The following is a 24,340-nucleotide window of genomic DNA, read 5'->3' as shown; positions in this document are numbered from 1 at the left end:
ACATATGCTGCTCTGGTCAGTTCCTAAAATGGACAGAGATGTCAGCAGAGAGCACTGTGCTTGTGATTCAGCAGAGAGCACTGTGTTCCAAAAAGAAAAGGATTTCCTCTGTAGTATTCAGCAGCTAGTAAGTCCTGGAAGGATTAAGATTTTTTAACAGAACTAATTTAAATATCTGTTTAACTTTCTTGCACCAGTTGAAAAAAAAAAGTTTTCCACCGGAGTATCCCTTTAAGGTACCATAATGTCCTCTCTACTGCTCCAAAAATGTATATTAAGGAACTATTCTACAGCAAATACAGTATACCTAAATCTTAAGAATTTTGTTTTGTTATGAAAGCTCAAAATAGCTGCATATGCTGTCATTTGCTCAGAGAAAAAATAAATGGCAGACCAAACATAAGTCCATGGGGGTAATAAATAAAGCCTAAAAAAGAGATCATCCTGTATCCTGTAAAAAACAGAACTGTATAACACCATTGTGAGCCTAGGCAGTTATTAGTGATTTCCATACTCTTAACCCATAAATATTTTCAGGAAAACCTAAATTAAACGATCTCTTGGAATGTATGTTGCTGTAGCCCCCCAAAAAAAACAAATATGTTGCATTTCCAATAATGCACTGCAAAGTAAACATGAGAATTGTTTGGTCACTCCGGACTTCAAGGCCGATACAATCTGGATGCAAAAATCCTTAAGTCATTAGTTTCTTATTAAAAAAGGGGACAATATGTACAAATAACCATTGTGGTTAGCCATTGCTGTAAGTAAAATGGATTATATAGTATAAAGAACAAATTACTAGGAATTCAAGTTATGTCCACTCCTTTACACACTTCAAGTATAGAATTCTTCTGTCTTGAAAAAATAAAAAATAAATAAAGAATGAAAGTGGGTGATAGCGTTTTCATTTACACAGCAGTTTTAATGCTTATAAAATAATACAAAAAAGTTGTATACAAACATCCAGAACAATGACAATGTAAAAGAATGGTCTTTTTTTTAGTGCACCATATACTGTAACAGGAGAAAAATCTTGCTCATGGCATAAACATGGGATGTTGAATGTTGACACTACAATAGAAAATAATATCAGGGCAAGCTACATCACTTCCGTAAACAAAATTGTACAAAAACATCAGCTTCTAACTAGATATAACATAATACTGAGTCACAGTTTAACAATGAGCAACTGTGTTTCGTGGTGGTCTCCATCTAATGTGGTATAAAAAACAGTTCCTTTTATGTCCATTCCGGGATTCAGGTGACCTCAGTCATCGATGAAGAGTGATTCTGTCAGATAGAATACAGATAAAAAGATTTTGTTTATTATTGTTCCTAATACAAGTACATTAATATATTATTTTAGCTTATTGTGGCTTTTCATAGGAATGTAGATAAACAAGCTAAACTGTCTTAGATCACTGAGCAAAAAGACTCAAAAGAGATATATAGTTCGGCTACATATGCAGGTCTAATATTGTTCCATTTTGATAAACACTTTTATTTACAAAAATCCTTTTTCAGGTTTCACATTAAAGGGGCAGTTCCATGCTTAAAATCGGAGTTGGCTGTAGGGAAGGTGGATGAAGGGGATGGGATGTGATTCTTTACTTCTACATATGCATTAATGTATATCTATCTAAAGGATAGGGGATAAGATGTCTGATCGCAGGAGTCCCTCCACTGGGGACCCTCGCGAACTCCCCTGCAGCACCCCCGTTCATGAGCTGCACGGAGAGAAGATCGCTCTGTGGCTGATAACAGGCGATACAGGGGCTGTGTTATCATGACGTCATGGCTCAACCCCCTCGTGATGCCACGCCCCACCTCTCGATGCAAGCCTATGGGAGGGGATGTGATGGCTATGACATCATGGTACCCCAGCCCCTGTATCGCCCGTCATCAGCCACAGAGAGATCTTCATGAACAGGGGTGTTGCAGTAGAGATTGCAGGGGTCCCCAGTGGCGGGACCCCTGTGATCGTACATCTTATCCCCTATCGTTTGGATAGGGGATAAGATGTCTATAGGTGGAGTAGCCCTTTAAAGGTATTATCTAAGATTAGAAAAACAGCACAATTTGTTTCTTAAAACAGCACCACACCTGTCTTCAGGTTTTGTGTGGTATTGCAGTTCAGTTCCATTGAAGTGAAAAAGCCAAGTTGCAATACCAGACATAGCCTGAGGACAGGTGTGGTTGTTCTTTTCAAATCCTGGATAACACTTTTAAAAGGCTATGTTCACGTGGTGAAATGTCAATGCAAAATTCCGCTGCTCAGTCCCATTCCATTCCGCTGCTTAGTCCCATTCCATTCCGCTGCTTAGTCCCATTCCATTCCGCTGCTTAGTCCCATTCCATTCTGCTGCTTAGTCCCATTCCATTCCGCTGCTCAGTCCCATTCCATTCCGCTGCTTAGTCCCATTCCATTCTGATGCAGCCCGCAGCCGGGTCCCATCAATAGGATTTTGCTGCATTGTGCGCATGGTGGAAAATCCTGAATCCAGAGTCAACAGAGTAGATCTATCTATTCTTTTAGAAAATTTTGCTCAGAAATTGGTTGCCATGCTGCGAGTCACCCGCACATGTACAGTTTACTTACAGACATCGCAGTCGCTCCCTCTGCTTCCTGCGCTAAGCCAAGAGTGTCCGCGATGTCTGTGAGTACATTGAACATGCACACACAAAACTTACAGCTCTCTCTGTGTCTGTTCATGGCGGCGGATTGCTGCTATGAGCAGACAACTCAGGACACAGAGCAAAGCAGGAGACTCTTCTGTAGCGTTAGGGTTGTCCTGCTGCCCAGTGCAACCAATCAGATTGCTTCTTTCATTTTTAAAAAGGTCTCTGAACAATAAAAGACGCAATCAGATTGGTTGCTATGGGCAACTAGTCAACTTTTCCTTTATACATTTTGATAAATTTCCCCCTATATCCACAGTTATCCCCTCTCCAGGCTAGGTTTCACAACTTTTTGTGATAGTCGGGTCCAAACTTTCAGACCCTCACTGATCATATACTTCTTACCTATCCTGTTAATAGCAATTAACTTGTAATCTTTGCATAACTTCTTTACACAGGTGTGCCCATCTGTGGAAAACCAAAAGATCTTTTCTATACATATTTTGTTTTTGGTTAGGGAGAATAGTGGATAGACAGAACTGAGTAAGGCTGGGTTCACATATGTCCTGCGTCCTGCAAATATAAACCCAGCCTAAATCTCGACACAACTGATGATAACATGAATCAGTTGTCATCAGTTGGGTAGCATCTGTGTTCATTGTTTCTGAACGCTGGACAGGGGAATGCAGCAAGATGTGTTCCACTCTCCGGTGCTGTCTGGTAAGTCCAACCATCCGGCGTCCAAATTAAGATGCCAGAGGAATATCAACTGTCCCATTCAAATGAATGGGATCAGTTCTAGCATCAGTTTCCCTCCAGTGCTTTTTACCAAGCAACAGAGTAAAAAACTGACTGACGCCCGACATATGTGGACGAGCCCTTAAACAGCAGGACGAGGCCACTCTGGGCTGGTTTGTATTCTGTCCCCATGAATATAAAAAGAGAACAGTAGATATATGCAGAATTGTAAAATTGTTCTAATCCAGGCTAATTATACATTTTACATCAGTATGAGAGGGGTTGGGAGGTAAAAGTGAGCAAGTAGGTGTGCCAGACTGTGTACAGCTTGTTTTATACCCTACAGCTTTTACCAGCAAATACAGCTGACAGGTTCCCTTTAACCCCTTAAGGACCACAGGTTTTTCCTTTTTTGACACCATATCTTTATTCTGTACGTCCATACGGTTACAATGATATCCAATTTATATAGGTTTTTATTTATTTTACTACTTTTTAAAAATTATAACTACATGCACCAAAATTTGTATGTTTTAAATTGTCCTCTTCTGACCCCTATAACTTTTTTATTTTTCCATATATGGGGTGGTATGAGGACTATTTTTTCACACCGTGATCTGAAGTTTTTATTGGCCCCATGATTGTTTCGATCGACTTTTTGATCACTTTTTATACATTTTTTTAGGGTATACAAAGTGACCAAAAATATGCAATTTTGGACTTTGGAATTTTTGTTACATGTACGCCATTGACTGTGCGGTTTAATTAACCTTATATTTTTATAGTTCGGACATTTACGCACACGGCGATACCACATATGTTTATTTTTATTTACATTTTTTATTTAAATGGGAAAAGAGGGGGGATTCAAACTTTTATTTAGGAAGGGGTCAAATCCCATTTATTCCCTTTTTTTTTTTTTTTTTACTATTTTACACTTTTTTTTAGCCCCCACAGGGGACTGTTATTTGCAATCCTTTGATTGCATACACTGTTCAATTCTATGCTATAGCACAGCATTGATCAGTGTAATCTGTTCTCGATTGCTCAAGCCTGGATCTCAGGCTTGGAGCAATCAAACGCTGATCGAACAACGTGGAGCACGGTAAAGCACCTCTCGTTGTCCTCTCAGCTGTTCGGGACGCCACTGCGGCAGTCCTGAACAGCTCCGCTGAGCTAACCGGCAGTGTATTCTCCTGTTTTAGATGCTGCGAACAACTTTGATTGCGGCATATAAAGGGTTAATACTGGACATCAGCCCGATCGCCAATGTCCGGTATTAGCTGCGGGTCCTAGTTGCTGATAGCAACCGGGACCCAGCAGATACGAAGTGCACTCAGCTTCTGAGCAAGCTTCACATTACGGGAGCCGGCCACGGATGTAAATAGGGGTTAAAGGCTATTATAGAAACTAAAAAAAAAGGTATACTGACGTGGAATATCCACAACCTACCCATTGACTTTCATAGACTAAGCATAGCCTAGCAGTGGTTACATTTGTCTGTTTCCCAAATGTATAGAATGTCTTTTAGGGATTTAAAAGCGTAGTAGTACCCTTACATCAGTGGAGCATTATACCTTTTTGCCTGTATACAGATATATACAGGTAATGTTTACCAAAAATGTGATGTGGATTTTTTTTTCCAAGCTGAATTCTTTCTTATCTGTTTATTCTGTTTGCCCACTAGAGGGACCATGTGGCTCTTTTTTTACAGATTGAGTCAAACATCTCTCCACACATTGCAATTTTACATGGTTGCTACTCCTTTTGAAAAATACAGACACGTGTTTTTGTTTAGTGGAAAAAATAGTTATAAGACAATAAGCATTATGTGAGTAAATATATTGCAAACATGATTTGTTGTGTTATCTATGTTGCCTTTAGGGCCTTTAGGCACCCACCAAAGTTAAAGTCAAGTAGGTCAGACTGGGAACTATCCAGAAACTTTGAAGCCAACTATTCACTATGCATAGAAACATTAAAATAAACATGTACATGACATCTTTAACCATGATTTACTAACATTTAAGGCAACATAGAAGTAAACTGTAGCACAAGTTGGTAGTGGATACAAAAGTTACACACGGCATTTTGGTGATACACTAACACTTTCCATGTATTCCAAATTCAATGTGTGTGGGAGGCTGGGCCTCTTTGTACCCCGCCTACTTTATGCTAAATCTTACCAACACAGTGTAAAGTTGTAAAATGCATTAAGCACAATGTGTAAAAGTGTAAAGCACAAAATGTAAAAGCATAAAGCACAGCATAAGGTTGTAAAAAGCCACATTTTTTTTTTTGTTCAGTTGTGTGAAGATATTTTTTGTTAGATATTCCAATATTGGACTATGACCCAATTGTTTTGTTGTGTACTTCTGTTATAGTTGAGTTATGTACCTATCCATGCATTGATACTTATTATGGTATGTTGAGTGGTTGTAAGATCTTTTTAGCAATGGGTTTGAACCGGTATTTGTCTGTGCGGTTTGTGGATCACTGAAGATAGATTTGTCAAATTTCAATATTCTGCATTTGATCATCTTTTTTATTTGCTATGGTTTGAACATGCAGATAAGCACTAACATACATCTATGGTGGTGCCCACCTTCTCCTTTTTGACTGACATATCCCTAAAGTATTTGCTATGAGAAAACATATTTTTGCTCAATTAAGCAACAATATTATTATTATGAATTAAAGGGGTACTCCGGTGGAAATTTTTTTTTTTAAATCAACTGGTGCCAGAAAGTTAAACAGATTTGTAAATTACTTCTATTAAAAAAATAGTAATCCTTCCAGTACTTATAAGCTGCTGAATACTACAGAGGAAATACTTTTCTTTTTGGAACACAGAGCTCTCTGCTGACATCATGACCACAGTGCTCTCTGTTGACATCTCTGTCCATTTTAAGAACTGTCCAGAGTAGGAGAAAATCCCCATAGCAAACATATGCTGCTCTGGACAGTTCCTAAAGTGGACAGAGATGTCAGCAGAGAGCACAGTGGTCGTGATGTCAGCAGACAGCTCTGTGTTCCAAAAAGAAAATAATTTCCTCTGTAGTATTCAGCAGCTAATAAGTACTGGAAGGATTAAGATTTTTTTAATAGAAGTAATTTACAAATCTTTTTAACTTTCTGGCACCAGTTGATTTAAAAAAAAAAAAAAAAAAAAAAGTTTTCCACCGGAGTACCCCTTTAATTCTGCATCAACAGACTATTACAGAATAAACACATCTGGATACAGTAACAAAATAATACCTGTGCACTCAAAGTCTCCAGAGGACTCTCTACTCTGGGGAAAGCCATTAGGGGCATTCCTCGCGTGTCTTCAGGCTTTGGCTTAGATGGAGCACTATGCGTTCCTTTAAAATTGTGTACAACACATAGTCCCTGCAAGGACAACATTTTTCATGTTTATAACATAAAATATGCAGACCAGGACCACCAGCAGATGGGCCATTTTCACGGCGCAACCAGAAAGCACTATATATTTCATCTTCATGAGAAACATTTTTCTTTGCACATATAATGCATTTTAGAAGGTAACACCTACTTGAGACTACTTTGGTACAACTAAGAGCTGATTCTTTTAAACATATTGGTACCACCCAGGTCGTCATAAAGAGTATTCTCCAGTTGTTCTCTTTTTCTATTGAGAGTATAAGGCTACGTCTCCACTTGTTTTTTTTGGCAAAACGCCAAGAAAAACGCCAATTCTGCCGCATGGAGTTTTTTTGGCCAAAAAACTATGTGGCCAGATGTTAGCTGTAAATCAATGAGAAATTGCAAATTTCTTATTCCACTTGCAGTTTTTTCACTTTCGTGTTTTTTTTATCCTTTTGGCGTTTTTTCACTTTTTTTTTGTGCATTTTTTCAGCTCCTTGGCGTTTTGAAAAAAACGCTGTATGTCGCTCAAACCGGCGTTTTTAGTCAAAATTGTGCCATTTTGCTCCAATAGAAGTCTACGGGAGTGAAAAAACGATATGTGGGGTTTAACTTTGGCGTTTTTGCAGGCGGTTTTTAATCTTTTTTGGACTTTAGCGATCCAAAAAAGTGATGGAGATACCTGTTTTGAATAAAATTTCGTAGGGTACCATTAAAAAAAAAAAAGACAGAAGTGAAGGAAAAAAATATATCTAACGAAATTTATATTTTTTTATAAAAAACATTTTATTACTTATTAAACAGGGATCAATTTATGTGTGCGTGGAAATAAACATGTAGCCGACAATTATAAAAATTTATTGTGTGTGTGTTTTTCACTTTTTTCTTTATCTTAAAATTTTTTATAGTTAGTACTACTACTCCCAGCGTGGAACACACTGTTCCATGATGGGAGTAGTAGTACCTGTATTAATAGACAGATCGCCTGTTGCGATCCTCCTGTATAATGTATAGATGCGGCGGGCGCTCTTCTATGGTCCCCTGCACTGACGTATATATACACATATTCATATTTCCCGCAGAGCTGTGATTGGCCAGATGGTTCCAGTCAATCACAGCTCTCTGTGAGAAATAGGAATATGTGTATATATACGGCAGGGCAGGGGACCATAGGAGAACGGCCGCTGCATCTATACATTATACAGGTGGATCACAGAGGGTGTCAGGAGTGATACCCACTGTGATCTTTCCATAACTGCAGGTAATACTACTCCCAACATGGAGAACACTCTGCCTCATGCTGGGAGCTGCAGTAGCTGCATTAATAGACAGATTGCAGCGGGTTTCAGAAGTTACACTCGCTGCAATCTGTCTATCAATGCAGATACTACATCTCCCAGCATGGAGCAGAGTGTGCTCCATGTTGGGAGAAGTAGTGCCTGGAGTTAAGGACACATCACAGTGGATGTCACTACTGACACCCGCTGCGATCGTCCTGTCTATAGCATATATCATCTGGTATACAGCGCTCCCCATCTCTGCACTGTACTCCGGCCACTCATTCATTCATATTTCTCTCAGAGCTGTGATTGGCTGCAACCATCCGGCCAATCACAGCTCTGGGTGGGAAATAGGAATGAATTATGTTCTATTCACATCACTGGCCGGAGTACAGAGCAGAGATGTGAGCGCTGTAAAGAGCGGCATCTGTGCTTTTTAATGGACGATCGCATCGGGTGTCAGGACTGAGATCCAGGGCGATCTGTCTATTACTACAGGTACTACTACTCCCAGCATGGAACAGTCTGTTCCATGCTGGGAGTAGTAGTACTACCTAAAAAATGAAAAACATTTAGAAAAAGTGAAACACACACTTTATTGAAAAATAATAAAAAGTTGGTTATAAAATATATACATTTCGTTTAATAAAATGCTTTCCATCACTGCAGCATCCTAGAAAAAACGCATGATGACGTACAGTGCACTGGCAATTTTCCAGGCGTTTTTCTGGCATTTTATTTATCCCTAAAAACGCAGGACAAAAAAACAAGTGGAGACTGAGCATCACAGAAATAAGTACAAATATACTGCCAACTAACTATTTGGAGGTCTAATTTTTATTGAGATGAATGTTTAACCATCCAAAACTAAAGAGTTCTGCAGATAACTGGAAGTTTGTCTTTGACTGGCCCTCTTAACTGGTACTCACTATTCATTCTGGAAAGAATCGCTCACTCTGAAAACAATCTCCACTGGCAGATCCAGCTTATGGCTTTATTATCTTTACATAGAGAGTCATGTAATGCCAAACTGTTGTTCAACAAATCCTCAGCGGATCGAGTGTTCAGAGTTTTACTCTTCTTTTCCCAATATTAGACAGCAGTTCATATTGTACTTTGCATTAAAGAGGGCACATTTCCTGTTGTCTTATGGTATGGTATATATTTCCTGTTGCCTAGTGACACATGTCCTATTAGGAAATACAGTATGCAGTCCCTAATGCCCAACTGCATACTCCTGTGTACTTCCATTCCCATAAGTGCACAGATACTCATTCATAAACAAAAACATTGTTTCCTTGCACGTCTTTAGAAATGTTTTTCATCTTCTGCAATAGGACATTGAATGGCGTGTAGTTCATTATTAACCCCTTAAAGGGGTACTCCCCTGGAAAACATTTTTATCCTTCCAGTACTTATCAGCTGTTTTATGCTCCACAGGAAGTTATTTTCTTTTTGAATTTCCTTTCTGTCTGACCACAGTGCTCTCTGCTGACACCTCTGTCCATTTTAGGAACTGTCCATAGCAGGATAGGTTTGCTATGAGGACTTGCTCCCACTCTGGGCAGTTCCTAAAATGGACAGAGGTGTCAGCAGAGAGCACTGTGGTCAGATGGAAAGGAAATTCAAAAAGAAAAATACTTCCTCTGGAGCATACAGCATCTGATACGTACTGGAAGGGTTAAGATTTTTAAATAGAAGTAATTTACAAATCTGTTTAACCAACTTGCACCAGTTGATTAAAAAAAAAATGTTTTCCAGTGGAGTACCCCTTTAATATATCAAACATGACTTCTTACCCTAGAAAAACAGCTTTACCACTAGGTGCCTCCCTTCTCTGCCAACTGCTGTTCACAACTTGTCGGGGAATTCCATCTCTAGTAACAGAGACAGCATGACAGAACACAGGAAGTGGGAGCTGAGCTTAGCATACACTATGTGCAGTAGAGAAGACAAGAGAAAGAGAGCAACCCTGGGGTGTGTACATACAAGCTGAGGCTTTCTCCACCTCCAGAGGATCTACACAGTCCATTAAAGGTAGGCTTCTCTATCATCTCAGCAGCAGTGCAGGTTAGCATTTAATGTAACCCATTCCTTACTGTTTTACTGCAGAGCTGTCCACTAAAGGTGGATTGAGGCTTTCCTCTAGTCTCAGCATTGGTTCAATGATTTGGGTAACCCCTGCCTTGCCATGCTGCTGTTTTTCTATTTGCTCACATAACACTTTGCAAAGCCAGTAATTCCTTACTCTTGCACCCCCTTATTTAGGATTAAACAGTGCCTCTCATAAATGTGCATCTGCCTAATAAGATTATTGTTAGGCATACAAATGCCAAAATGCTAACAATGACTACATTGCAGTGCTTCAGCAAAACACACCAGGGTTTTAGGTGGCACTGCAATATTTAGCAGGGAGACAACAGACTAACAGGTGCAGACTCTGCATGGTACAAACATAGTAACAGATACCATATTGTCAAATTAGGTGTAGGGATTAGGGCAGACTTTAGTCTCGACCCTACCTCTTTCCCATCCTACTTGGATGATTCTCCCTAATGGTGCCCCCCCCCCCCCCAACTGGGTGACAGTTCCTGTTCCTGTACTCGCTAAGTGCATCAGGCATATCAGAAAGGTCAAGTCAGCATCATACAGTCAGTTTCAAAATCAGTAAACAAGGGGGTTAACCGGGGACAAGCCAGAAAGTCTGAAACCAGGAGGGAAGCGCGGTACAAAGTCAGGATGAGAATAAGAGGCACAATGATGAGAGACACCACCAGCCGGGCAAGTGAAGACTGGGGGCAGAGTTGGAACCATGTTTGTTAAAGTCCATGGCACATATACAATACAATAATGGCACATTGTTCTGATGCCACTTACCAAAAATAAAGCCACAGCAGTCCCCAGAATGAAGCCACCAATAACATCTACACAGTGGTTTCTGTATTCAGATACACGGTTCAGTCCAGTTAGAAATGCAGAACACAGAGTCCCAAGGCAGAGAACAGGTTTAGCTAGTCTGCTGCTTTTCGTTTTAATTGTGCTCGTGATGTACATCTGAAAGAGAAGAGGGGATCCCTTGTTAGTTCAAAAGGATTATGCTTCTTTTAACTATGACTTCAAAAAGAATTACAAGGTCTGTATGACACATCTGGAATTGAAAAGTATCTACCCGAATTGCATTATTTACAGAATTATACAGACAGCCAGAACATAACAATAAGACCAGAACCCGATGAAAACAAATGATGGCATGAGGTGATTTGTTGGCAATGGTGACAGAAATGAATAAGAGTAAGGGCCATATAGAAATGTATACTGACTTATACTATGAAAATAGCAAGAATGTTTCCTCTTTAACTAAAACAATTTTTAATTATAAAACAGTCTGTTAGATCATAATATTAGATTTCTGCAAGATCAGACAACCTTCTAAGGTTCTGTTTACATTTGGCTTCTATCATAAAGGTGTGGTGTCCCGGTACAGGACCGTGTCCTGTCCCTGTCTTAAGTCCCTCCATTCCACAGGGCTCTTCTTCAGGGTTTACCCTTTACTCACCTCGCATAATGCATTAAAGATATAATGTATATTGGTCAATATGTATACAATTATGTACAAAGTTGTATAGTATAATGTATAAGACCTTCCGGGGTCATGTGATACTGTCATGTGATGTACCCAGAGTTCTTTGGGTTCAGGACCTCCAGGCTTGAAAACCAATGGGATTAGTCCAGCCCCCTAGTATATAAGGGGCTGCAGTCACTAAATTCTCTCTCTTAACTCCCGGATCCAAAGCAAGAACAATCAGCAAATCTCAATTCATCGTACCTAGGCTAAAGCCTAAAGAACCAGCAGCCACTAAAACCGTGAGTTACCAAGCACTTTCTACAAATTCCTAGTGACTACTATTCAACTTAAATCCTATAATTAGTAGCACAGTGGGCATGCTTAAAGCTCAAGACTATTAGTCCCAGCAAAGCCTGTGAGGAGCCTGCATCCCAGTTACCTCAGGAGAAACTGTATATTTATAAAAACTGTTTACTCAAGAAGTTAAGTAAAAGTTCCAGTTATCGCATAAATCCTGCTATGGACATTCCATTTATTCCCTGCTGTTTTTGGGCCAGTTGGCGGCAGGGCCTTCTATACTAAGCAAACCTCACCCTGGTGTCACGACAAACCAAGGGTTAATAACACTAGACCCTGTAACATCATTGCCTCACCCAGACACCACTGGGCAATGTTGTTCTACCACTAATGTGGCGATCCAGGAAGTTGTATGCTGGGACCTGTAGTCCTACTCTGATGTCAACTGTGTTGCGAGTGGTGTGGCAGTCCCATGTAACCCTCCAGATTGCACACAGGTTTGTCAATGAAGGGCTGCACAATACAATAGCTGGAACCCTTGGTGCACTTCCCAGTGTGTTGTGTGCTGGTGGGTGGGATTCCCTTTTTATTGTGTGTAGGTGCAGATAACTGGACCCAGGGAAACAAAGAGAAAGGGCAACACAATTGATGTTAAATAGCAGTAACAGTTCTTTTCACAACTCTCAGGCTGTAAATGCTGCACAGGTTCTAGTGGGGGCAGAGTATAGGTGCATGTTACAATGTATCAGTGACTAAATATATGTGACTTGTAGAAAATACGGCACTCTCTGTTCAAACGTGGGTGCTCAATTGGTGTCCCAAACCATTTACAACCAAAAACAACGTAGCACACCACTTGCAGAGAAAAAAGGAGGTTGTTTTATTAAAGCAATGAAAAAAAAAAGTGTTGTTTCGGTCAATAAAGACCTTCCTCAGACCTATGTAGAACAACATAATATCAGTATATAGTATATACAAAAAACAGTCCACATTGCACTAACATGGTCATTATTAGAACATATAAAGAGATTGCATCACAGGGAAAGAATAGGTAGACATAGGCAGAATTACTATAGTTAATCTTTGTTATAGAGAGTAACACATATGGCGATCATATTCCATAGGACATACATTGTGAATTGATGCAACGCCGCTGCAAACTTATTCTATAGTACACATTGTATACATATTATAATAGTGGACATTGCGCCAACCTGGGACATATCTCATAGTGAAAGGCAATACAGAATATATTCAAATAGAGAAACATTGCACCAGAAATAACATATGCCGGGCAGAAAAAGTACAAATGCCTAGAAGGCGATGAATTGTCTGCTGGTTGGCATGGTGACTCACCGGATTGCTGCGGAGGAATAAGAAGTCAAGGAGCAAAATAGCAAAATATTTATACGTCTTCTCAGCCACATGCGACTACGACACAACTTACCTGTGACTAGGTATTTGACCGCTATTTTGCTCCTTGACTTCTTATTCCTCCGCAGCAATCCGGTGAGTCACCATGCCAACCAGCAGACAATTCATCGCCTTCTAGGCATTTGTACTTTTTCTGCCCGGCATATGTTATTTCTGGTGCAATGTTTCTCTATTTGAATATATTCTGAATTGCCTTTCACTATGAGATATGTCCCAGGTTGGCGCAATGTCCACTATTATAATATGTATACAATGTGTACTATAGAATAAGTTTGCAGCTGCGTTGCATCAATTCACAATGTATGTCCTATGGAATATGATCGCCATATGTGTTACTCTCTATAACAAAGATAACTATAGTAATTCTGCCTATGTCTACCTATTCTTTCCCTGTGATGCAATCTCTTTATATGTTCTAATAATGACCATATTAGGCAATGCGGACTGTTTTTTGTATATACTGATATTATGTTGTTCTACATAGGTCTGAGGAAGGTCTTAATTGACTGAAATGTCACTTTATTTTTTGGATTGCTTTAATACAACAACCTTCTTTTTTCACCGCAAGTGGTGTGCTACGTTATTTTTCTCTTTACATATATTTGACTTGGATAGTGACTTTCTTGCATTAGGAGTTCTGAACTCAGCGGGTGGGTCCATCCCAGGACATGACTTGTCCCTATGAAGAGCATAACCTGACTTGTTCCTTGCCTCTGAAAATGGACCACTTAAAGGGGTACTCCGGTGAAAACCTTTTTTCTTTTAAATCAACTGGTGGCAGAAAGTTAAACATATTTGTAAATTACTTCTATTAAAAAAATCTTAATCCTTCCTGTACTTATTAGCTGCTGAATACTACAGAGGAAATTCTTTTCTTTTTGGAATGCTCTCTGATGACATCACGACCACAGTTCTCTCTGCTGACGTTATTATAATAATAATAACGCTTTATTTATTGTTGTCCTTAGTGGGATTTGAACCCAAGTCCCCAGCACTGCAAGGCAGCAGTGCTAACCACTGAGCCACCATGCTGCCCTTAGCATACATCTGCTATGCATGGTTGCTAAAATGGACAGAGATGTCAGCAGAGAGCACTGTGCTCGTGATGTCATCAGTGTTCCAAAAAGAAAGGAATTTCCTCTGTAGCATTCAGCAGCTAATAAGTACTGGAAGGATTAAGATTTTTTAATAGAAGTAATTTACAAATATGTTAAACTTTCTGCCACCAGTTGATTTAAAAGAAAAAAGGTTTTCACTGGAGTACCCCTTTAATAGGACCAGGACCTAGAGGCAAGCCACACGTTTGACTTGCACAGGGAACAGAACAGAGTCGCCTAGTGGATGTTTTCAATCACATTAAAAACATCTAAATGTTGAAGATTTTAACAGCAAGTAAATAGAAAATTGTCTTATAATTGAATAATATATTATTAAGTTTAGTTTGGTGACAGGTACTCTTTAATGAGGACCTAGCATTTTTTGTGTAACGTCTGTGTGTGGTGCATTAACCCTTGTAATACCTTGCAGCGTGAGCTTAACTAGGCAAACGATACAAAATCATGCATATAAAATAAATAAAACTTATTCTGATATAAAGACACAAGAATGTATCTGCCACCCAGAACTATTACCCATTGTGGGACATCACACTCGCTGACCCCTACTCATGGTTGACCTATGATGTCTATGTCAGAAACATTTTGGATCTAAACCCAGTGGCAAGTGCTGTACTACATACTTTTATGAAAGGTTTAATAAAGGCTATGTTTCAAAACTCAAACCAGGATGGATATCCTTTCTGTTTTGCAAGTTGTGTTTGGGTTGGAGCCTTCTCATGTGGCCATTGTGCACACGTGTTTGTATTTCCCAGAGACAAGCACGGCAGCACAATAATAAAGCATCGGGGAGTGTCATCTGATGAGACGGCTTACAGTTATTGAGGGTGTAGTCACATGTACGGTATCCTGCGCATATTTGTTGATGTGTTCAGTCAATTAGTTTACACTGGAATCCGCAGCATAAAATCTGCAGCTTCAAGTATGGAGCATCAAATATGTGCAGGATGCTGTATGTGTGAATACACCCTTAAACTCATCCACAGAAAAATAGCTCACTTTACTTTATGCTGCACTTCAGGGTCACATGTCTAATTTTCATACAGGGAAGTTTTAATCTTGAAAGTACAGATGTCTCTAATGTAAAGTGGCCATTCTGTGCAATTTTGTAATTCTACTAATAAACACTAGAGGGCAACAGTGCTTTACAGCTGTGAGAGTCTTTTCTAAAATCTGAGATAGTTTGATGGTTGAGGTGCTGAGCTAAACAAAAAAATTGAAGTGCTGAGCTAAACAATACTTAAATGAATAGAGAAAAAAGCTGTTTTCCTAGTAAATATTTCCTGTGCTCTATGCATACTTATTGATGAAAGTATGTAAAGATTGCTCTACCTATCCACAATAACACATATTCTGTTTGTGGCTCGCATACAGATAGCACAGAGATGGAAATCAGATGAAGTTCCCACCATCTCTGAATTAATAAATACTGTGCATAGGAACTATAAGATGGAGAGTTTAGTGGCACAAAAAATGCTATCCATCGGGTTATACGAACAAAGATGGAGATTGTGAAAAGAATTTCGGAGGAATATTTGAATTTCATTTTAGGCAGTTATCAAAGGACACAATGGAGTGAATAGGAATAGATTAATAATGTAATAATCTCTGGTTATGTATCACAGAAATAGACTGGTGTGAATGGTTCTGTGTGTGTTTCCTTCTTTTCCTCTCCCCTCCCCTTTCTTTTGAGGGATTTTGACTCTTCCTGTATTTGTCATATGTATATATGTTACACTTAAATGGACATTCTCATTAATACAAATTTTTGCTATTGCACTCCTTATGGTAAATAAAAAAAAATTTCTAATATACTTTTGTTTAAAAAAAATGAAGTTTTCTTCATTTTATTTGTGTTTAAAAAAGCTCAAGAGCACATTTTCCCCCATCTCATACACAGACTTTGGACCGAAGCCCAAACACAGGAAGTGCAGCCTGGAGTGCTGAGGGGGGTGTGTCCAACCAACAGCATATGGCAGTTAAGCTATGATTGGATGAGGCTGGACACATCCCCCTCAGCACTCCAGGCTGCACTTTCTGTGTTTGGGCTTCGGTCCTAAGTCTGTGTATGAGATGGAGGAAAGTGTGCTCTTGAGCTTTTTTTAAACACAAATAAAACAAAGAAAACTTCATTTTTTTAAACAAAGTATATTAGAAATATTTCTTTATTTACCATAAGGAGTGCAACAGCAAAAATTAGTATTAATGAAAGTGCCCATTTAAGTATAACATTATATATATATATATATATATATATATATATATATATATATATATATATATATATATATATATATAAAACACCAATAAAGCAAAGAAAACTTAATTTTTTAAAGCAAAGTATGTTAGAAATATTTTTTATTTTCCATAAGGAGTGCAATAGCAAAAATGTGTTTTAATGAGAGTTTCCCTTTAAAGAAAAAAACAATAAAAGAGATTTAAGAACAAAAAAAACCATTGCTCTACCTATAGCAGTTGCTCCAGAACTTGAATTTACTTGCGTAAAAACATTTGTTACATCGCAATACATCCTGTTACACATAGTCTTCTGATCAATAAGCAAAGGCATTTTCACCATATACATAGATAAGAACAGTGGTCTCAAACTGAGGCCCTCTAGATGTTGCAAAACTCCAACTCCCAGCATGCCCGGACAACCATTGGCTGGAGGGCCGCAGTTTGAGACCACTGGTTTAAAATGAGATCTTACTTACTGTTGCATATAATGCAGAGTATATACTTAAAGCTGCATGTTTGGATGGGAATGACCTCCTGGCCTTCTCGATCACTTTAGGGTCACCAGTGCAGATATTTCCATTGCTGATAAACTGATGGTGGGCAAGACAGTCTGTTCCAGTGTAGTTTGGTTTACACACAGTCAAGAAATAGGGAGTGAGGTTGCCTGTCACTACTTGGCCTGCGTTTACAAAAATGTCTGTGGCAAACAGACCGAATGCGAAAACACCTGCAAGAAAGGGGGGGGGGGAAAGGAATTAGAAGAGGTTTTGAGTTATTAAGGATTGAATTGTATTATGTTTCATAGGAGCCTGACAGCAGTTTTATATCCCTTAAAACTGCTTACAGGTATACCACTATATAAAGCTTAACCCCTTAAGGACTCAGCCCATTTTGGCCTTAAGGACTCAGACAATTACATTTTTACGTTTTCATTTTTTCCTCCTCACCTTCTAAAAATCATAACTCTTTTATATTTTCATCCACAGACTAGTATGAGGGCTTGTTTTTTGCGCGACCAGTTGTCCTTTGTAATGACATCACTCATTATATCATAAAATGTATGGTGCAACCAAAAAACACTATTTTTGTGGGGAAATTAAAACGAAAAACGCAATTTTGCTAATTTTGGAAGGTTTTGTTTTCACGCCGTACAATTTATGGTAAAAATGACATGTGTTCTTTATTCTGAGGGTCAATACGATTAAAATGATATCCATTATTATATACTTTTATATTATTGTTGCACTTAAAAAAAATCACAAACTTTTTAACCAAATTAGTACGTTTATAATCCCTTTATTTTGATGACCTCTAACTTTTTTATTTTTCCGTATAAGTGGCGGTATGGGGGCTCATTTTTTGCGCCATGATCTGTACTTTTTTTTAATACCACATTTGCATATAAAAAACTTTTAATACATTTTTTATAATTTTTTTTTAAATAAAATGTATTAAAAAAGTAGGAATTTTGGACTTTTTTTATTTTTTTCGTTCACGCCGTTCACCGTACAGGATCATTAACATTTTATTTTAATAGTTCGGACATTTACGCACGCGGCGATACCAAATATGTCTATAAAAAATGTTTTTTACGCTTTTTGGGGGTAAAATAGGAAAAAACGGACGTTTTACTTTTTTATTGGGGGAGGGGATTTTTCACTTTTTTTTTACTTTTACTTTTACATTTTTTTACATTATTTTTTACACTTGAATAGTCCCCATAGGGGACTATTCATAGCAATACCATGATTGCTAATACTGATCTGTTCTATGTATAGGACATAGAACAGATCAGTATTATCGGTCATCTCCTGCTCTGGTCTGCTCGATCACAGACCAGAGCAGGAGACGCCGGGAGCCGCACGGAGGAAGGAGAGGGGACCTCCGTGCGGCGTTATGAATGATCGGATCCCCGCAGCAGCGCTGCGGGCGATCCGATCGTTCATTTAAATGGCGAACTGCCGCAGATGCCGGGATCTGTATTGATCCCGGCACCTGAGGGGTTAATGGCGGACGCCCGCGAGATCGCGGGCGTCGGCCGTTGCCGGCGGGTCCCTGGCTGCGATCAGCAGCCGGGATCAGCCGCGCATGACACGGGCATCGCTCCGATGCCCGCGGTTATGCTTAGGACGTAAATGTACGTCCTGGTGCGTTAAGTACCACCTCACCAGGACGTACATTTACGTCCTGCATCCTTAAGGGGTTAAAGGGGTACTCCAATGGAAAACACTTTTTTTTTTTTTTTTTTTAAATCAACTGGTGCTGGAAAGTTAAACAGATTTGTAAATTACTTCTATTTAAAAATCTTAATCCTTCCAGTACTTATCAGCTGCTGTATACTACAGAGGAAGTTGTATTTCTTTCTCGAATTCGTTTCTGTCTGACCACAGTGCTCTCTAGTTTACTATTTTGTTCCTTTTAAAGTCTTAAGGGCCTAGATACTGGGAAAGGCCAGCCAAAAAAACTACTGGTGTTGTGGACAAATACTGTTTTAAGTGTAGTGGAGCGTATTGTACTCCCCTCATATACGCACTAAGTATGTCAGGCAGATAAGTGCCAGGACGTGCACAGAGGAACGGCAGAGGCTTAAATTTATCAGGCAGAGGTCACAGCAGACTAAGGGCGAGTGGCAGCAGGAGTCGCAGCGAGAGGCCTGAGTTTCCGGTCTCAGCTAGCGGTTGTTTCTCGACCAGCAACCCATCTGCCATCATTGGTTGGTTAACACGGTAATCCACTTCATCACAAGTGACATCTGACACCCCCAGTCAACAGTCGGTGGGTTCCTCAGACACAACCCTAAGTTGGCATGGCCCGGGAGCAGTCCCTGTCCTCCCATTGCCTTTGTCCTATGCTGTTCCCTCCCCTACAGAAGTATCTTATGCTGTAGGTTCAGCTCCACTATTTAGTGAGGACGATCTACTAGAGGACAGTCAGCAGCTACTGCCCAGCCAAGAAGTGAAGGAGACATCCGCCACTTTCTCCTCTGGCAGGCAAGTAGTGTTGAGGAACCTGAGGAGGACATCAGTGACGTGCAGACACAACTCGAAGATGATGAAGCCGATCGCACTTATTTATTTATTTATTTATTTATATAGCGCCTACAGATTCCGCAGCACTTGGGAGCCGAGTGTAGAAGGGGCTTCATCATCAGGATAAGAGGGTCGCAGGTTGCCTGTGAGGCAGCAGCTGAGCCAGAAAGGTGGAAGCATGGTTGGCAGTCAGCATGGTGGCAGAAGTGGAAAGTCTGAGTCCTTTAGGGGGCTCTCTGCCCTCACCTTCCACTGCCATGGCTGTTGGGGAGGGGTGGGGTGGCAGGAACAGTACCAGCTCCATCAACAGCAGCCTGAATCTACAGCGCTGAGGAGCACCTTTCTTCACCCGCACAGTGAAGCCACTCATCAGCAGCAGGTACACCTGGAGCAGGACCTGAACCAGCAGGTGGTGGCATACCTTGACATGACCCTGCCAACACACCTTGCAGATCCACTGGACTTGTGGGCAGCCAAACTTGATTTGTGGCTACAACTAGCAGAGTTTGCCCTTGAAAAGCTGTCCTGCCCGGCCAATAGTGTGCCATCAGAGCGGGTGTTTAGTGTGGCCGGGGCCATAGTCACCTCAAGGAGAACTTGTCTGTCCACAAAAAATGTGGAGAGACTGACCTTTGTAAAGATGAATCAGGCATGAATCAGCCAGGATTTGCACCCACCAATGCCTGATGCATTAGAATAGATTGACCATGGTATCACACCAACACTTCACAAATATAGATAGTGCAAAACATAATTAAGGTGCCGCTCCCCAGTTACAGACATCCCTCTGCATCAGACCACAAGTAAGTATTGAGGATAACTTTTGTTAGGATAAAATAAATGGACCCAAAATTATTTTGAAATCAAATAAAAGGAAAGGTGTGCAAAAAACACCATGTACCACCTAGACCACCAAGTATTGATGTGATGCAAAGACCACTAAAAAGTGGAAGGGAACAGCATATGGTTCATTGTAACCCATGGAGGTAAAAACTTCCCCTGTAAGGCCCTAGTCTCGCATTATTAATTCCCTTCTTGGCAAGTGTTACTCGCCCTAAAAAGGGCGGCCCCCCCACAGGAACACTGCCATTTGTTAAGATGAAAATAGGGAGAGTTTCCTGTGTGTGGCCGCCCTTTTTAGGTTGAGTAACACTTGCCATAAAGAGAATTAATAGGGTGAGAGTAGGGCCTTACAAGGAAATTTTCTACCCCCACCTGCTACAATGGACAATACATTGTTCCCTTCCACATTTTTTAGGAAAGTGTTACTCGTCTTAAAAAGGGTGTCCCCACACAGGAACCTCTCCCTATTTCCACCTAAAAACCCTGGGAAAAGGCAGTGTTTGCAGGTGGAAATAGGTAGAAGTTCCTGTGTGGGTCTGCCCTTTTTAGGGCGAGTAACATTTGCCAAGAAGGTAATTAATAATGCGAGAACAGGGCCTTGGGTACTGGTATTGCCACCCACCGACCCAATATGTCACCGGGTCACTTTCAGGACTCCTGATGCTGCTCATGCCAGGCTGTCTCATACTGCCACCATGTTCTCCTCATGTTGTTGCCAGCTTCATGCTTTCTCATTCTGCCACCATATGTTCTCCTCATGCTGCCACCAACTCCAGGCTGTCACTCGGCCACTCTGTGGTCTCCTCATGCTGCTGGCACATTAAATTAAACTTTTTAGGTTTGAAATCTAAAAAGTTTAAAATCTTCAATTTAAATATTAAAACAATATCTTTAATCTTTTCAATTGTTAGGCCCTATGGTCTTGTCAGGCTGTTGCCACCACCAGGCTGCGTGATTCAGCTACTTTATGGTCTCCTCATACTGCCGCCACCTCCACGCTGTGTCATTCAGCCACTATATGGTCTCCTCATGCTGCCGCCACCTCCATGCTGTGCCATTCAGCCAATATATGGTCTCTTCATGCTCCAAAAGGTGTGTTCTTACTTTCTTACTAATGCGATACTTAATCCCCCTGTACTATTATTCCCCCTCCATCTTTATCCCCCTGTGCCATTATTCGCCCCTCCCTCGGATCCTCTTTTGCCATTAGTCCCCCCTCCATCTTTATCCCCTTGTGCCATTATTATCCGATATGGCAAAAGGGAATCAGAGGGAGGGGGGAATAATGGCGCCAGAGGATCAGAGGGAGAGGGGAATGACAGCACAAGGGGATTAAGATGGAGGGGGAATAATAGCACAGGGGGATTAAGATGGAGGGGGGATTAATGGCACAAGGGGATTAAAATGGAGGGGGGGATAATCAACACCCTCCCTCCCTCTGATCCCCTTTTGCCGTTATCCCCCCCCTCCATATTAATCCCCTTGTGCCATTATTCCCCCCTCCAACTGAATCCACTTGTGCTATTATTACCCCTCCATCTTAATCCCCTTGTGCCATTATTATCTGATATGGTAAAAGGGGATAAGAAGAAGGGGGGGGGAATGGCAAAAGGGGAATAAGAGGGAGGGGGGAAAAAGCACAAGAGGATCAGAGGGAGAGAGAAATAATGATACAAGAGATTAAGATGGATTAAGTATTAATCCCCTTGTGCCAATATTCCCCCCTTCATCTTCATCCCCTTGTGCTATTATTATCGGATATGGCAAAAGGGGATCAGAGGGAGGGGGGATAATAGCACAAGGTGATTAATATGGAGGGGGGGTTAATCATCCCCTTCGTGCAGCTCTCGGCGGGGCCGCACTGACCTGTGACATCCTCCTGCGCTGTGCGGCACCTCCGCGCAACATCAGGGGAGGTCACACGTTTCCCCAGCAATGACACAGCTCAGGCCACGCTAATGTGCAGTGAGCTGCCGCGGCTCTGTGCTGATAAATACTGGCCAATGCATGGCCGGTATTTGTCAGCGATTTGATGTACCCCTGCTCAACCTGTGGTGTGCCCCTAGGGGTACGCGTGCCAGGGGTTGAGAACCCAGGCCTTACATCACCTTGCCTATCTGATATCAGAATGACTAGTACATTTTGAATAATTCTAAAATGAAGTTTAGGTTTAGCCACTGACCACATGTGGCAGGAGTGGGAGCTGTTTGGTTGAGCAGCAGAAGTTGTTGCCCACTGCTTTACCAACTAACTCAGCCATCCTGCTCACAGACATGACTTGGAAAATTGCAAAAGTCCAGGTAATGTTTAACCCCTTAAGGACAGACCCATTTTTTACCTAAATGACCAGACTCTTTTTTTTTTTTTTTTGACATGTGTCTCTTTAAATGGTAATAACTTTAGAATGCTTTTTCTGGGCGGAGCGATTCTGAGTTAGTTTTTTCTTGACATTTTGTACTTTTATATAAGTGGTGCATTTTTGTTGACACGTGCAGCATTTTTTGTGAAAAACTCCAAAATATTGTGAAAAACTGGAAAAATGTATTTAATTTTTTTATGGTGTACACTGTGCAGTAAAAGTTAAGTTATATTTATTCTGTGGGTCAGTATGATTATGGCGATACCCATTTTATATAGCTTTCTATGTTCTTTTTCCTTTTCTGAGCAAAATTATTTTTCTGCCATTCATTTTCCAACAGACATAACTTTTTTATTTTTCATCCGACGCCATTGAGTGAGGGCTTATTTTTTGCAGGATGAGCTGTAATTTTTATTGGTATAATTTTTGCGATACGTGCTATCTTTTGATATTTTTTATTCTGCTATTTGTACCAAAATTGGCGAATTTTGTGTTTTTTTTTTTTACGGCGTTCACTGTGCAGGATTATTGACATTAAAGTTTTATAGTAAATGTCATTATAGACATGGCAATATGTTGATTTGTGTTTTTCATCTTTGTCGGTTATAATACAGGGCTTTTATTGGGAAAGGGGCATTTTTTATTTTCTTCTACACTTCATACTTTAATAGACGAACTTTTTATTTTCTTTTTTACACTTTTTACAGGTTATACCATGCTGCAATACATTTGTACTGCAGCCCAGTATGACCTGATCAGCTCACCGTTCTTGTGATCATTTTGACACCACAGGGTGACATCTTGCGTGGAGCCCCAGATCAAGGGAGATTTTCAGTGTCTTGTCTTCCATTTTCTAATAATTGCTCCCACAGTTGATTTCTTCACACCAAGCTGCTTGCCTATTGCAGATTCAGTCTTCCCAGCCTGGTGCAGGTCTACAATTTTGTTTCTGGTGTCCTTCGACAGCTCTTTGGTCTTGGCCATAGTGGAGTTTGGAGTGAGTGTTTGAGGTTGTGGACAGGTGTATTTTATACTGATAACAAGTTAAACAGGTGCCATTAATACAGGTAACGAGTGAGGACAGAAGTTACTGGTCTGTGAGAGCCAGAAATCTTGCTTGTTTGTGGGTGACCAAATACTACTTTTCCACCATAATTTGTAAATTAATTCTTAAAAAATCAGACAATGTGATTTTATGGACTTTTTTTCTCATTATGTCTCTCATAGTTGAGGTATACCTATGATGAAAATTACAGGCCTCTCTCATCTTTTTAGTGGGAGAAATTGCACAATTGGTGATAGTTGACTAAATATCATTCCTGTCTTCCAAAAGTTTAGCAGAGACAAAGTAAGATAACATCCATAATACAGAAAGAGATCCTCCTGCATATATAACGTTTAATATGAAAGTGATTTATCCTGCTCTTCTGTGGAAA

The 24,340-nt window shown here is 40.3% G+C and overlaps 1 protein-coding gene across 1 annotated transcript in view; it reads right to left on the bottom strand.

Annotated features, from left to right (window-relative positions):
- Window positions 1-908: 908 nt before the first annotated feature.
- Window positions 909-24,340, bottom strand: part of PLPPR1 (phospholipid phosphatase related 1) — a 185,791-nt gene continuing 162,359 nt past the window's right edge. Inside the window, exons 5-8 of the mRNA XM_056519271.1 lie at window positions 17,150-17,400; window positions 10,902-11,078; window positions 6,619-6,750; window positions 909-1,293 (exon numbers count right to left, since the gene is read on the bottom strand). Of these exons, the coding sequence (XP_056375246.1) occupies window positions 1,261-1,293; window positions 6,619-6,750; window positions 10,902-11,078; window positions 17,150-17,400 (593 nt within the window). The 3' untranslated portion in view covers window positions 909-1,260. The remainder of the gene's footprint in view (window positions 1,294-6,618; window positions 6,751-10,901; window positions 11,079-17,149; window positions 17,401-24,340) is intronic.

The sequence above is a fragment of the Hyla sarda genome, chromosome 1 (genome assembly GCF_029499605.1).
Source record: "Hyla sarda isolate aHylSar1 chromosome 1, aHylSar1.hap1, whole genome shotgun sequence".
NCBI lineage: Eukaryota > Metazoa > Chordata > Amphibia > Anura > Hylidae > Hyla > Hyla sarda.
Note: the sequence above shows the minus strand (reverse complement) of the source record. Positions and strands in the feature narration are given on the sequence as shown.